General features: G+C 41.8%; 1 protein-coding gene across 1 annotated transcript in view; it reads left to right on the plus strand.

The window, feature by feature from the left end:
• Window positions 1-5,343: 5,343 nt before the first annotated feature.
• nadsyn1 (NAD synthetase 1) overlaps window positions 5,344-15,337 on the plus strand; it is a 35,778-nt gene continuing 25,784 nt past the window's right edge. Inside the window, exons 1-8 of the mRNA XM_064313502.1 lie at window positions 5,344-5,546; window positions 5,717-5,777; window positions 8,367-8,483; window positions 8,744-8,797; window positions 9,335-9,424; window positions 10,113-10,164; window positions 10,860-10,948; window positions 12,587-12,704. Of these exons, the coding sequence (XP_064169572.1) occupies window positions 5,462-5,546; window positions 5,717-5,777; window positions 8,367-8,483; window positions 8,744-8,797; window positions 9,335-9,424; window positions 10,113-10,164; window positions 10,860-10,948; window positions 12,587-12,704 (666 nt within the window). The 5' untranslated portion in view covers window positions 5,344-5,461. The remainder of the gene's footprint in view (window positions 5,547-5,716; window positions 5,778-8,366; window positions 8,484-8,743; window positions 8,798-9,334; window positions 9,425-10,112; window positions 10,165-10,859; window positions 10,949-12,586; window positions 12,705-15,337) is intronic.

Raw genomic sequence — 15,337 nt, forward strand, 5'->3', positions numbered from 1 at the left:
GTAAGCTACTGCAGAAATTTCTTTTTACCAAATCAGCCACTTTCTGAATAAAAACAGTATCCAAGTACATTTTCATTTAGATTTCAGAGCCAACTTGAGCACAGAGACTGATCTGACCACAATAATCAGTAATCTTTAGACATAGTACTGATGTGAACATAATCTCAGTCCTGGTCATTTTATATATCAGTGCAGCATTTGATACAATTGATCCACAATATCCTCATAGATCATCTAGAGACCTGGGCTGGCCTCTGTGATTGTGTTCTACATTGGTTTTGTTCTTATATTACTGGGAGGAAATTCTTTGTTATTCATGGCGATTGTGTGTCAGATAGGCACAATATTCCCTGTGGTGTTCCGCAAGGAAACTGTCGGTCAGTTACTTTTTCATTTACATGCTTCCGCTTCGTGGGAGAGAGTAGAATGTTAATTTTCATAGCTAGGCTGATGGCTCACAATTATGTGTTTCTGTTGAACTGAATGGCACAAAGACCCTAAGTTCTTTGTATTCCTGCACACCTGCCATCAATAATTTGATGAGCAGTAACTTTCTGGAACTAAATTAGGACAAGAGTTAAATTTTTTTTACTTTTACCAAAGGATAAGGGAGAGTTGACCCCCCAGGTCAACCCAGAAGTAACAAGCCTTTGGGTCATTTTAGACTCTGGCCTAAGTTTTGCATCACACATGAGAAAGGTGACAAAGACATCTTTCTTTCATCTCCGAAACATTACTAAGGTTCGATCTTTTTCAATGAGACATGATGCTGAAAAAAACATCCATTCTTTTGTTTCCGGCAGATTGGACTTTTGTTTACTGGGCTTCATAAAAAAACTCTATTGACAGGTTACAGCTCATGCAGAATGCCACTGTTTCTCTACTCACCAGAGCAAAGGGAGCATGTCACGCCAGTCTTAGCTTGTCTACACTAGCTCCCTAGTCCAGGATAGAGTTCAAAGTGCTCCAAGTTCTCCAGGCCCTGCTTATATTGCTGATTCCCTGGTTCCTTGTGCCCCTTCTTGGGCCCCCAGGTCATCTCAGGCTGGCTTGTTGGCCTCTCAATATCACAGCGTAAAAAAAGTAAAATAAAAACATTGGGGAAGCGGCCTTCTGAAATTATACACCCAGGCTGTGGAACACCCTGCCAAGAGTGGCAAAATCAGTGGACATGTTTTAGCGCAAGCGAAAAACTTATCTTAATAATTTAGCTTTTAACAAATTGATTATGTGTTTATTTTTCATGCTGTTATATCATTGTTATTTTAATGAGAATTTTATGGATTTTCTTTTTTATGTCTTTGATTGTTCTGAATCCATATTTTTATCCATTTTATCCGTCAAGTCAAGTCACTTTTATTTGTATAGCACATTTAAAAACAACAGGAGTTGCACCAAACTGCTTTCCAGTCACTACAATACAACACAACAAACCACAACAAAATTACATTACAATACAATACATGTATTAACATTACAACGTAGAAAATAAAAAGAATAAGGAGTAAGTATAGGATAAAATCAATTTAAGAAAGACTGAATAAGACCAACGCAGTGAGAGGATATTAAAAATAACTAAATAAATTAAGAGTGGAGAAAACCGTAGGGCAACCTCAAACTGCACTAAAAGCAAGAGAAAAAAGGTGGGTCTTTAAATGTGATTTAAAATTATCAACGGTGGGACAGGACTTAATGTGGGATGGGAGATTGTTCCAGAGCCTGGGGGCAGCAACACAAAAAGCCCCCTTTAGTTTTAAGACATGAGTGGAGGACTGAGAGGAGTTGTTTTGCTGATGACCTAAGTGACCTGGGAGCAGAATATGGAGTCAGTAGATCGGTGATGTACTGTGGAGCTAATCCATTTAGGGCTTTAAAAACAAATAGTAAAATTTTATTATCAATTCAATATTTCACCAGTAGCCAATGCAAAAGAGCCAGAGCCGGAGTAATATGTTGCCTGTCTTTTGTTCCAGTTAAAAGTCGCACAGCTGCATTCTGAACCGTTTGCAATCGAGACATTTGCAAACGAGATTGGTATGGGTCAACCGCATATATAGGGAATTACAATAATCCAGCCAAGAGGTGATAAAGGCATGGATAACTGTCTCCAGGTCCTTATGAGATAAAAACAGCTTTAACTTGGCTATCGTTTTAAGCTGATAAAAACTACCCTTCACAACACTACTGACTTGTCTGTTAAAATTCAAAGACGTGTCCAAGAAGACACCAAGATATTTAACTACAATTCGCCCATTTTTAGACAGGGGACCAAGCGCATTGCTTAGGCTAGTGACAAAGCTAGGAGGGCCAAATATAATTACTTCCATTTTGTTATCATTTAGTTGAAGGAAGTTTCTCGCCATCCAGCATTTAATGTCATCTAAACAGTTAAAAAGGTTATTTAATGAGCAAGCATTATCAGGTGTAACTGGCAGGTAAAACTGTGTGTCATCCGCATAACAGTGATACACAATATTATGTTTCTCAAAAATAGAGCCAAGGGGAAGCATGTAGAGTGAGAATAAAAGAGGCCCTAAAATAGAACCTTGGGGAATGCCACATTTAATGGACGCAGGGGATGAAAAACAGTTTCTTTCAGGTAGGAGGTAAACCATTTTAACACTGAGCCCTGCAGACCAACTTCACCCTCCAGGCATCTTAAGAGAATGCTATGGTTGATTGTGTCAAATGCTGCAAGGTCGAGCAGGACTAAGATGGCACAGGAATCAGAATCGACAGAGAGAAGGATATCATTATATACCTTCAACAGAGCGGATTCTGTACTATGCAGAACTCTAAAACCAGACTGGAATTAGTCAAAAATGTTGTTTGTGTTCAAGTAGGAGGAGACCTGGGAGAGGACAACTTTTTCCAAAACCTTAGAAATAAATGGTAGCTTGGAGATAGGCCTGTAGCCTTTATGGTCATTGGGGTCTAGGCTAGGTTTCTTTAGTAGGGGTTGCTCAATAGTGTGCTTAAAACTGAAAGGGATGACTCCATTTGTTAAACTGCTATTAATTATAGCCAAAATAAGGGGGCAGATTGTGACAAAAACTTCCTTTAAAAGACAGGATGGTATAATGTCTATGGGACAGTAAGTGGGATTCATGTGTGATACTACCTCAGACAGCTGGGAGGATGACACAGGTTGAAACTTCTGGAGGCAGCTGACTGGACAATGTATCTCTGAAGAATCAGAGCCTGAAGATGAGATGAGAGATCTTATGTTGTCAATTTTGTCTATGAAATAATTCCAAAACTTTTCACAGGTTCTGGTAGTGGACTCAAAGGTATCTACAGCAGCAGTAGAAGGATTAAAGATAGAGTTGAACAGTATTTTAGGTCCGTGGGTGTTTTTATTAATTAGATCAGCATCATATTGTATTTTAGCTGACTTAACATAGCTTTGGTAAGATTTTAAGCAATCTCTTAAAATGTCATACGAGACCTGGAGTTTATCTTTCTTCCATTTGCGCTCAGCTCTCCTACAAGCTCGTCTAAGAGCACGGGTGGAGTCATTCAGCCAGGGAGTACCAACGTTGTTAGGTCTTTTCAGTTTTAAAGGAGCTACATAGTCGAGAGTGTCAGAGCAAGATGAGTTGAAGAGAGTGACTAGCTCCTCAGTGTCGGTGCGGGAGAGAAGGGTATCTGAGATACGAGGTAAGTGAGTGAGCATGAATGTGTTGGAGAAATGTATGGGTGTGGCTGAGTTTAGAGATCGGATGAGGGAGTGGGGCTGGGAGGGGGTGGGGAGGGGACAAAACAAAGTGGATTCAAACACAACCATAAGATGGTCAGAGACACCAATGTCAACAATTTCAAAGTTAGAAACAGAGAAACAAGATGATAACACAAGATCTAGTGTGTGACCCTTCTGATGTGTTGGACCTGACACTGATTCAGCGAGATTAAAATAATCCACAAGGCATAAAAACTCATTGACCATAGATTTTTATGGGCAACAGATATGAATGTTAAAATCCTCTACAATCAACAGTTTATCAGAGCAAGAGGCCATAAATAATAGAAAATCAGAGAACTCTTGGATGCAGTTACTGTTAGTTTTAGGTGGTCTGTACACCAATGCAAATAGGACAGGGGTAGTGACATCAATTTGAAAAAGTTGCACCTCAAAAGTAGAGTAGGCATTGACGGGCATAACACTGCATTTAACAGCTTTTTAAAAACGGTGGCTAAGCCACCTCCACGACCGGTATTCCTAGGGGAGTTTAAGAAGCTGCAGTGGGACGGACAAAGATCACCAAGTGAGGTAAGATTACCAACGTTAAACCAGGTCTCAGTTACAAATAAAAAGTCCAACCGACGAGACGTAAAGTTGTCATTTAAAATAAAGGTTTTGTGTGATAGGGACTGGTCATTTATTAGGGCAAATCTGACAGATGGGGAGTCCGGTATTTGCTGTGCAGCCCACTCCGACGAAATATTTCCGCTGAATTTTAACGGACAGAGATTTGCAGCATTTACTCTGCCGCTCATAGCACTTGCTTTAGCGGGGAAAGAGCGAGATGTTCAGTGTGTCGTGATTTGATGAGATGTCCGCAGAATGTATAGGATTAGTAGAGGGTCCTAGCTCTACATGAGCACCAGTAAAGAAATAGGAGGAACTAATTAGACTGGCTCTAGGACCCCGGGGACGTCAATAGTAGTGGGACTGGTTAGAACGCCTGGATTTCGAGGAAGCATTTTAGCTTTCTGAGAGTGGAGCGCCTTGGTGGGCAACACAGTAAAACATGCTTGAAGACAGGAGCTTTATCCCCAGCCAGTTAGGATGCCATCATTTCTAAATAACTGTCTGCGTTCCCAGAAGAGATTGAAATTGTCGATGTAGGAGGATACATTGTCTGTACTTTGGTTTTAATCTGTATCTTTGTCTAAAGCACTTTGGTCTGCATGTCTTGCATGAAAGGTGCTATATAAATAAAGTTGTTGTTTGTTTGTTGTTGTTGTTGCTATTATTATTATTATTATTATTATTATTATTATTATTATTATTAACACTAGCCAAATACAGGATTTATTAAAGGAAACCCAAAATATGTGGCATCTTCTAATAAGAGACTGTGTTAAACAATGTACAATAAAATGTGAATAGCAGCAATGCATACACAGTGTCCCAGTGACATTTGGATCAATGCACGTGCACATTTCTGTATTAATGCTGTATCATTTCTCAGTATTTTTACATTATGATACAATCTTACGCATGACAGCGTCTGTGAAATGTTGATCTTTTTACCTCGTGCAATTCAGATGTCGTCTATCGTGTATGCTATACATGCTGTAAAAAAGGTTACTGTTTCTTTAAATGTTCTTCAGGAAGTTCATCCAGTGGAGCCTGGATAAAGCACGTGACAATGCATTACGCTATACCTGGCGATTTTCACAAGTGACAGTTTTGCTTACTTTTTAGTGTTTCGTTTTGAGTGCAAACGCGATAAAAATGGGAAGAAAAGTAACATTGAGTGCTTGCTCCCTAAATCAATGGTCTTTAGATTTTGACGGGAATTGTGCAAGAATATTGAAAAGTAAGTGTGTGAAAGTATTTTAATTGTCGGAATGTTGAGCATTCGTGCACGGGATTGTGATTTAATATGCGGAGTGTACCGTGTGTATGTTTGCAGCCTCATTGAGGAGTTTGCATGGAAATCCAATTCCACAATAATTCAATCTAAATGGACACTGTCTGTTTACGCAGGCATTGAGATCGCGAAGTCAGAAGGGGCGAAGTATAGACTGGGCCCGGAACTGGAAATATGGTGAGTTGTTGACTCCTACCCGGCCGTCTGTTAGTTGCAGATCTTTACTAAACGCGTAGGCTTACCAGATAAAAGTGAATTATGACAGTCTAGTGAACAATGCAGGTTAGTGGGGTGTCTGTTAATGTTCACCTATGCCTGTTTCTCAGCATACAAGTTTTTTATTTTTATTTTTTTTAATTAATTTCAATCAAAATTCAAGCAGGATTCAGGCGTACGTTACGTTTCAAATTTTCCTCATACTTCATTCAGCCAGTCTCTGTATACTAAAAGTACAACAGAATTTGGCAGCATAGCTTTAACAGAGACAGCTAGGGGTCTAAAGATGTTTCTGAATGGCTGCCAGTTTTGGGGGTTAACACTTGCATCCGATTTTATGTGAGGATATGAATTAAATAAAAATCTGAATTAATTTATAGTAGTCTAACCATGCGAAATGCAAAAAAAAAAAAAAAAGATCATCATTGTGTCCCAAATATTAAGGTAATATGTATTTTTTTTTTAAATTATCAACGAGGGGTACAATCATACACTCCTGGGCAAAAAAATAGTCCAAAATGGCAAAATATTAAGCTTTTAATGGTCTTAACAACAAATCATTGGTCATACAATTAGCAAGAATTACACAAATGCACTCCCAAATGCACTCCTGAGACCTCCTGTGCCACCATTTGCTTGTTTGCTTTTGCTGCAGTGAACTGTTTGGGGAAAAGCTAGAAACAGGGAAATTCACTTATATAGTCTTCTTGTATGCAAAGGTAAAATCATGATAATGATTAAAATGTTTGATGTACAATTCAAATTAACACATGTCTGGGTGTACATCATTTTCTAAAAATATCTTATGGGATGTTTTTTTTTTCTTAAAAGATTAGTCATTATTTTGTAATCTGCCACACCTCATGCAGCCCATCAAGGGCTTGATAACAAGCTCATAAATGGAACCAGGATTGATAGAGCAGGGAGAGATCTACAGTGTTGTGAGTCCCACGGTGAAGGAGCGAGAAAATATGCTCCAAAAAAAGCAAAATATCATGCAGGGGTTTCTGTCAGAAACCGCATAGCTGGTCTTCGTCAGGACAACTGTAGCTATTCTGAAATTTACCCTAAAGACCCTAAAGGCAGAGGAAATCCCTATTTCTCTATCAGCTATTAAGATAATAGGGCAATGCTTTGAAACAACAGGTACTGTTGCCAGAAAGAAAGGATCTGGAAGGCCCATGCAGGGATGACCACCTGCTGAAAACAAGACTCTTTCGAGAAGAACAATAACCAGAAGTTTATCTAATGCATGTTTTGTGTCTAGAAGATGTGTTAAGAAGCCATTGCTGTCTCAGTAAAACATCAAAGACAGAATTAAGTTTTTGGCAGAATATGGAAAATTTGATTCAGAGTGGTTCAGCAGAGTTGTGTGGAGTGATGAGTTACGATTTGAGTTGCATGGTGATGCTCCAGAGAGGTGTCTTTGAAGATCTGGTGAGAAATACAATAGTGAATGCATTTCTACCACAGTGAAGCATGGTGGAAGAGGTGTCATGGTGTGGGGAGCCTTTTCATCTGCTGGTACTGGTGAGCTGCTTCCATGTGAAGTCAATTAATGCTTGGGAATACAGGAGAATATTGCAGAAAGGCTTGCTTCCCACAATTGAAAAGTTGTTTTCTAAAGAGGAACGATCAGATGTTATTTTTCAACGAGACAATGCTCCTGCCTACACTGCAAAGACCACCAAAAAGTGGCTTGAGAAAAAGTCCATCAGGCTCATGTTTTGGCCTGGTCAGAGTCCAGATTTGAACCCCATAGAGAATATTTGGTCTCACATTAAACACAAACTAACTGAGAAACATTTTTCAACTACTTATCAACTGTTTGAAGCCAACATTGAATGGAACAACATTGACTCTTCTTTGTGTAAAAAGCTGTCCGCAAGTTTACCCACAAGCCTTAAACATTTAAAGAAATGAAAGGGAAATGCTATCCCATACTAAGTTACTTTATCTGTTTGTTTCATTCTAGCTAATTTCCTGGCCAATGATTTGCTGTTAAGACCATTAAAAGCTTAATATTTTGCCATTTTGGGCTTGGCCCATTTTTTTGCCCAGGAGTGTACACTACTGACACTTTCACAAATAAAGCACAGTCGTATTTTGTTGATATGTGGGAATACCTTCCTAGTTAAAATAAATGTATTCTTAATCCTGATTATGGACCATATCTTTTTGAAATACACCCTATGGACCCAGGCAAGGGGGCTGACGTTTCATATACTATAAGCCATAGGGTCAGTGGCTACAGATGCATGTTGAAGTGTCTGTATCTCTGTGGGTCAGTGGCTACGGATGCATGTTGAAGTGTCTGTATCTCTGTGGGTCAGTGGCTACGGATGCATGTTGAAGTGCTGACTCTGTGGTTCGTGCTACGGATGCATGTTGAAGTGTCTGTATCTCTGTGGGTCAGTGGCTACGGATGCATGTTGAAGTGTCTGTATCTCTGTGGGTCAGTGGCTACGGATGCATGTTGAAGTGTCTGTATCTCTGTGGGTCAGTGGCTACGGATGCATGTTGAAGTGTCTGTATCTCTGTGGTGGTCAGTGGCTACGGATGTGCAGATCACTTCCTGGAGTCGGACACACTCCTCCACAGCTTCCAGGTCCTGAAGGATCTGCTGGAGTCGACTGTCACTCAGGACATAATCTGCGATGTTGGCATGTGAGTGACAGCCAACCTTTCACCGTCTTCTCCTGCGTAGTATTCCTGTGGCTTTAAGGACTCTTTTTAACCCCAAATCGAAGGGCCACAATGTTTAATTTTTCTGCGTTGAGATTTGAATACAGCAATTAGGTTGTACACAATCTTTTCTGCTGTGTTAATATTTCATTTAAACCAAAAATATGAAAGTGTGTTGTTTTTATTGTCATCTGAAGCAGCATTCCGGTTCATTAACAGTCCTCTCTGCGACTCCCTCACAGGCCAGTCATGCACCGCAACGTCCGCTACAACTGCAGAGTCATTTTCCTCAACAGGTGGGTGTCTGCGGCGTTTAGCGGCGTTCTGCTTTAAGAATAATGGTTTGCAGAAATGTTCGAACGCTAAAAACGTCCAGGCCTGTATTTGCCTGGTACTGTGCCCAGCTCTGATAAAAGAATGATACAGGGCTGTTTGGGAAAAACTACAAAGAAGCACAAGTATATCCAGGTATTCAGTATACATGCTATGAAGAAACAATTAAATTAATTTATATCTGTGGCCCATCAAAAGAACAATAAATGGGAATTTATTCTTTTTTTATTGTTTTACATTTTTAAAAGGATTAAGAAGGGATATATAAAAGACAGGACTTTTACAGTGAGAGTTATTGTGTGGACAGCCTCCTAGGTGAGCAGAAGCACCACATTTTGGGTGTACAGGTCCGGGCTTTTCACAGTGCTGATTGTGGTAAAGATGCAGTTTGGAGTGATACATGCTTTTTTCTGGTTCATTAAAATGTCACTGGTGGCAGAACCATTTGTTTTCATGCTGTACTAGTTAAGTCAATGACATCCAAACCCAATTTATTGCAGGAAAATACTGTTGATTCGCCCCAAAATGGCTATGGCAAACAACGGAAACTACAGAGAGTTTCGATGGTTTTCCCCCTGGAGTAAGCCAAGGTTAGTGACTGGTACATAAATATAGACTACTAACTGGTACCTGAGGCTAGGTTAGAGACTGGTACATAAATCCAGGCTAGTAACTGGTACCTGAGGCTAGGTTAGAGACTGGTACATAAATCCAGGCTAGTAACTGATACCTGAGGCCAGGTTAGTGACTGGTACATAAAGCCAGGCTAGTAACTGGTACGTGAGGCTAGGTTAGTGACTGGTACATAAAGCCAGGCTAGTAACTGGTACCTGAGGCTAGGTTAGTGACTGGTACATAAAACCAGGCTAGTAACTGGTACCTGAGACTAGGTTAGGGACTGGTACATAAAGCCAGGCTAGTAGTTAGTGACTGGTACATAAAGCCAGGCTAGTAACTGGTACCTGAGACTAGGTTAGGGACTGGTACATAAAGCCATGTAACTGGTACCTGAGCCTAGTTTAGTGACTGGTACATAAAGCCAGGCTAGTGACTGGTACCTGAGGCTAGTTTAGTGACTGGTACATAAAGCCAGGCTAGTGACTGGTACCTGAGTATCAGTATGTAAACGTAATAACTACATGATGCAAAAAAGGTACCACACTTTTTAATTTAAAAAACGTATTTTTAAAATAATGTAAATATAATTATTTCACTGGACCTGTCAGTACAGCATGGTAAATTTAAAATTTCCATTTGCTAATTTTTCTCTTTCCTTAGGCATGTGGAGGAATACTTTCTGCCAAGAATGTTACAAGACGTGACGGAACAGGTATGGCTGTTGTATAACGCTTGGGACGGTGGAATGCTGGTAGATGATGATATCATGGCAGATTTTATTAAAAGGGTTTGGGAGGAAGTCTGAGGATGCCCTTAATTAAATAATCATGTGTTGCACACAGACACAAGAGAGAAATGTACAAAATGAGTGTGTTTGCGTTTGAAGGTGGTTCCTTGGGCAGCTCTCAGGCCAGATAGTTTGGGCTGCCGCTACTGGCTGCTATCCTATGGTCTATTAATCCATCCTGGTCTGCAAAGTGCCAGTATCCAATGGGTATCCAATCATTCACAACTTTAATCTGTCTCCAAACAAAACTGGACAGTCTGAACAGTCATCACGCGATGATTAAATATGACTGTGAGCCATACAACTGAATCAAAGTTCGATCGGGGTTTGGTCAAGTTAATATTAGTTCAGGAGGTCAATGGGCTCGTTCAGGTAAGTTTGTGTAACATGTCGTGTAAGCGGTCTCATTTGTCACCAGCAGTGTATTAGCGCTTGGCTACAGCTGGACTAGGTGATGCGAGTGATTCATCACAAGATCAAACGCAGCAGCTGCTTTGTGAAACGAGTCGGTGCTTTTATGCATCTCGTGTGTCTGAGTCTGAGCCTGCCGTTACCACTGGTGTCCAGTGGGAAGGCATCTCCTACATCCGCTTGTAACGCCGATCTGTGTTCAACCCAAGGAATCGGTACCATTTGGGGATGGGGTCCTTGCCACCAAAGATACCTGCATCGGCAGTGAGATTTGTGCTGAGCTGTGGAACCCGTGGAGGTAAACTTGATGCATGTGATTATGGTACATTTAAATATGCATGTGATTATGGTACATTTAAATATGCATGCAATTGCAGTGCATTTAAATTCTCATTCACTCACTGATCTGCAACTGGAAATGAACAGGACAGTATGTTCCAGTGAGGTGTTCATGTTAAAATGTGATTTTAAGGTACGCTTTGGACAATTAGACACAGAACACAAGCTGCTCTTGAAACTGGCAATTAAGTGAAAAGTGGTCATTGTGCTGTTTTTATGTTTTTTGCCACATTACGAAGGCCTCTTCTCAAGTCCAGAATCTTTTGTTTTAGGCGTGCCTACTTTAACAAGATGCAAGCCATTTTAAGTAATATAAACTTCTTGATTGCAAGATTATGAATGAAAAGTGGGGCAGGTTCAGAAGGGTTATTCTTGATGCACAACATACATTTTTCAGTGGTAACCAGCCAATTAGGACATGATTGACCGCTGGAATGTGCGTGTGATAGGCCGTTAAACTCCTTTCACTGTGGCCGAGGCCTCGTGTTTTAGATTCAGAAAGAAGAATCCCAAAACAAGAAATTGTTTTCAAACTTTCAAACAAACTACTTTAAAAGTATAAATTGGGTGGGAGAACATAGAATAACAGAGCATTTATTTAGCATCTGAGTGAGTGAGTCTGTGTGTGTGTGCTATGTAACACACAGTGATCTGTTCTGTGTGTTGTGTGTGCTTGTGTGTGTTATGTAACACACTGTGATCTGTTTTGTGGTGTGTGTGTGTGCTTGTGTGTGTTAGGTAATGCACAGTGATCTGTTCTGTGGTGTGTGTGTGTGTGTTATGTAACACACAGGGATCTGTTTTGTGGTGTGTGTGTGTGTGTGTGTGTGTGCCTGTGTGTTAGAACAGATCACTGTGTGTTACCTAACACACAAGCACACACACACACACACACACACACACACACAGACACCACAAAACAGATCCCTGTGTGTTGCATAACACACACACACACACACCACAGAACAGATCACTGTGTGTTACCTGTGGTGGGTGTGTGTGTGTGTGTGCTTGTGTGTGTGCTTGTGTGTGTTAGGTAACACACACTGATCTGTTCTGTGGTGTGTGTGTGTGTGTGCTTGTTTGTGTTATGTAACACACAGTGATCTGTTCTGTGGTGTGTGTGTGTGTGTGTGTGCGTGCTTGTGTGTGTTATGTAACACACAGGGATCTGTTTTGTGGTGTGTGTGTGTGTGTGCTTGTTTGTGTTATGTAACACACAGGGATCTGTTTTGTGGTGTGTGTGTGTGTGTGCTTGTTTGTGTTATGTAACACACAGTGATCTGTTCTGTGGTGTGTGTGTGTGTGCTTGTTTGTGTTATGTAACACAGTGATCTGTTCCGTGGTGTGTGTGTGTGTGTGTGTGTGTGTGTGTGTGTGCTTGTGTGTGTGCTTGTGTGTGTTAGGTAACACACAGGGATCTGTTTTGTGGTGTGTGTGTGTGTGCTTGTGTGTTAGGTAACAGACGGTGATCTGTTCTGTGGTGTGTGTGTGCGTGTGTGTGTTATTTAGCACAGTGTGATCTGTTCCGTGGTGTGTGCATGCTTATCTTTGTTATGCGATGCACAGTAAGCTTTCTCTGGTGTGTGTTGTACAGTCCTCATGTGAATATGGGACTGGATGGTGTGGAGATCTTCACCAACTCCTCTGCCAGCCACCACCAGCTCCGCAAGGCTGACCAGCGGGTTAACCTGGTTAAATCTGCCACTGGCAAGGTCTGTCTCCTATGCACGCTCACTCTTTCTCTCTCTAACACACACACACACACACACACACGCTCACTCTTTCTCTCTCTAACACACACACACTCACTCACTCTTTCTCTCTCTAACACACACACACACATGCTCACTCTTTCTCACTCTAACACACACACACACACACACATGTTCACTCTTTCTCTCCAGCACACACACACACACACACACACGCTCACTCTTTATCTCTCTAACACACACACACACACACACACACTCACTCACTCTTTCTCTCTCTAACACACACACACACACACACACGCTCACTCTTTCTCACTCTAACACACACACACACACGTTCACTCTTTCTCTCTCTACACACACACACACACACACACGCTCACTCTTTCTCTCTCTAACACACACACACACACGCTCACTCTTTCTCTCTCTAACACACACACACACACTCACTCTTTCTCACTCTAACACACACACACACGCTCACTCTTTCTCTCTCTAACACACACACACGCACACGCTCACTCTCTCTCTCTAACACACACACACACGCTCACTCTTTTTCTCTCTAACACACACACACACACACGCTCTCACTCTTTCTCTGTCTAACACACACACGCACACACACGCTCACTCTTTCTCTAACACACACACACACGCTCACTCTTTCTCTCTCTAACACACACACACGCTCATTCTTTCTCTCTCTAACACACACAAACACACACACGCTCACTCTTTCTCTCTAACACACACACACGCACACACAGACGCTCACTCTTTCTCTAACACACACACACACGCTCACTCTTTCTCTCTAACACACACACACACGCTCACTCTTTCTCTCTAACACACACACACACACACTCACTCTTCTCTCTCTAACACACACGCTCACTCTCTCTCTCTAACACACACACACAAGCTCACTCTTTCTCTCTCTAACACACACACACGCTCACTCTTTCTCTCTCTAACACACACACACACACACACACGCTCACTCTTTCTCTCTCTAACACACACACACACACGCTCATTCTTTCTCTCTCTAACACACACACACACTCACTCTTCTCTCTCTAACAGACACACACGCTCACTCTTTCTCTCTCTAACGCACACACGCTCATTCTTTCTCTCTCTAACACACACACGCTCACTCTTTCTCTAACACACACACTCACACACACACTCACTCTTTCTCTCTCTAACACACACTCACACACACGCTCACTCTTCCTCTCTCTAACACACACACACACACGCACACTCATTCTTTCTCTAACACACACACACACACGCTCACTCTTTCTCTCTCTAACACACACACGCTCACTCTTTCTCACTCTAACACACACACACACACACACACTCACTCTTTCTCTCTCTAACACACACACACGCATACACACGCTTCATCGTTCTCTTCTAAACACACACATACACTGCTCAACTCTTTCTCTCTAACACACACACACACACACGCTCACTCTTTCTCTCTCTAACACACACACACACACACGCTCACTCTTTCTCTTTCTAACACACACACACACATGCTCACTTTCTCTCTAACACACACACACACACGCTCACTCTTTCTCACTCTAACACACACACCCTCACTCTTTCTCTCTAACACACACACACACACACACACACGCTCACTCTTTCTCTCTAACACACACACGCTCACTCTTTCTCACTCTAACACACACACACACACACACGTTCACTCTTTCTCACTCTAACACACACACACACACACACGCTCATTCTTTCTCTCTCTAACACACACGCTCACTCTTTCTCTCTAACACACACACTCACACACACACACTCACTCTTTCTCTCTCTAACACACACACACACGCTCACTCTTTCTCTCTAACACACACACACACACACGCTCACTCTTTCTCTCTCTAACACACACACACACACATGCTCACTCTTTCTCTCTAACACACACACGCTCACTCTTTCTCTCTAACACACACACTCACACACACGCTCACTCTTCCTCTCTCTAACACACACACACACGCACACTTATTCTTTCTCTAACACACACACACACACGCTTACTCTTTCTCTCTCTAACACACACACACACACACACACACACGCTCACTCTTCTCACTCTAACACACACACACGCATACACACGCTCACTCGTTCTCTTTCTAACACACACACCACACGGCTCACTCTTTCTCTCTCTAACACGCACACACACACACGCTCACTCTTTCTCTCTCTAACACACACACACACGCTCACTCTCTCACTCTTACACACACACACACACACACACGCTCACTCTTTCTCACTCTAACACACACACACACACACTCACTCTTTCTCTCTCTAACACACACACACGCATACACACGCTCACTCGTTCTCTTTCTAACACACACACTCACACGTGCTCACTCTTTCTCTCTCTAACACGCACACACACACACGCTCACTCTTTCTCTCTCTAACACACACACACACACACACACACACGCTCACTCTCTCTCGCTCTAACACACCCACGCTCACTCTTTCTCTCTAACACACACACACGCTCACTCTTTCTCACTCTTACACACACACGCTCACTCTTTCTC

This window comes from Anguilla rostrata, chromosome 16 (genome assembly GCF_018555375.3).
Source record: "Anguilla rostrata isolate EN2019 chromosome 16, ASM1855537v3, whole genome shotgun sequence".
NCBI lineage: Eukaryota > Metazoa > Chordata > Actinopteri > Anguilliformes > Anguillidae > Anguilla > Anguilla rostrata.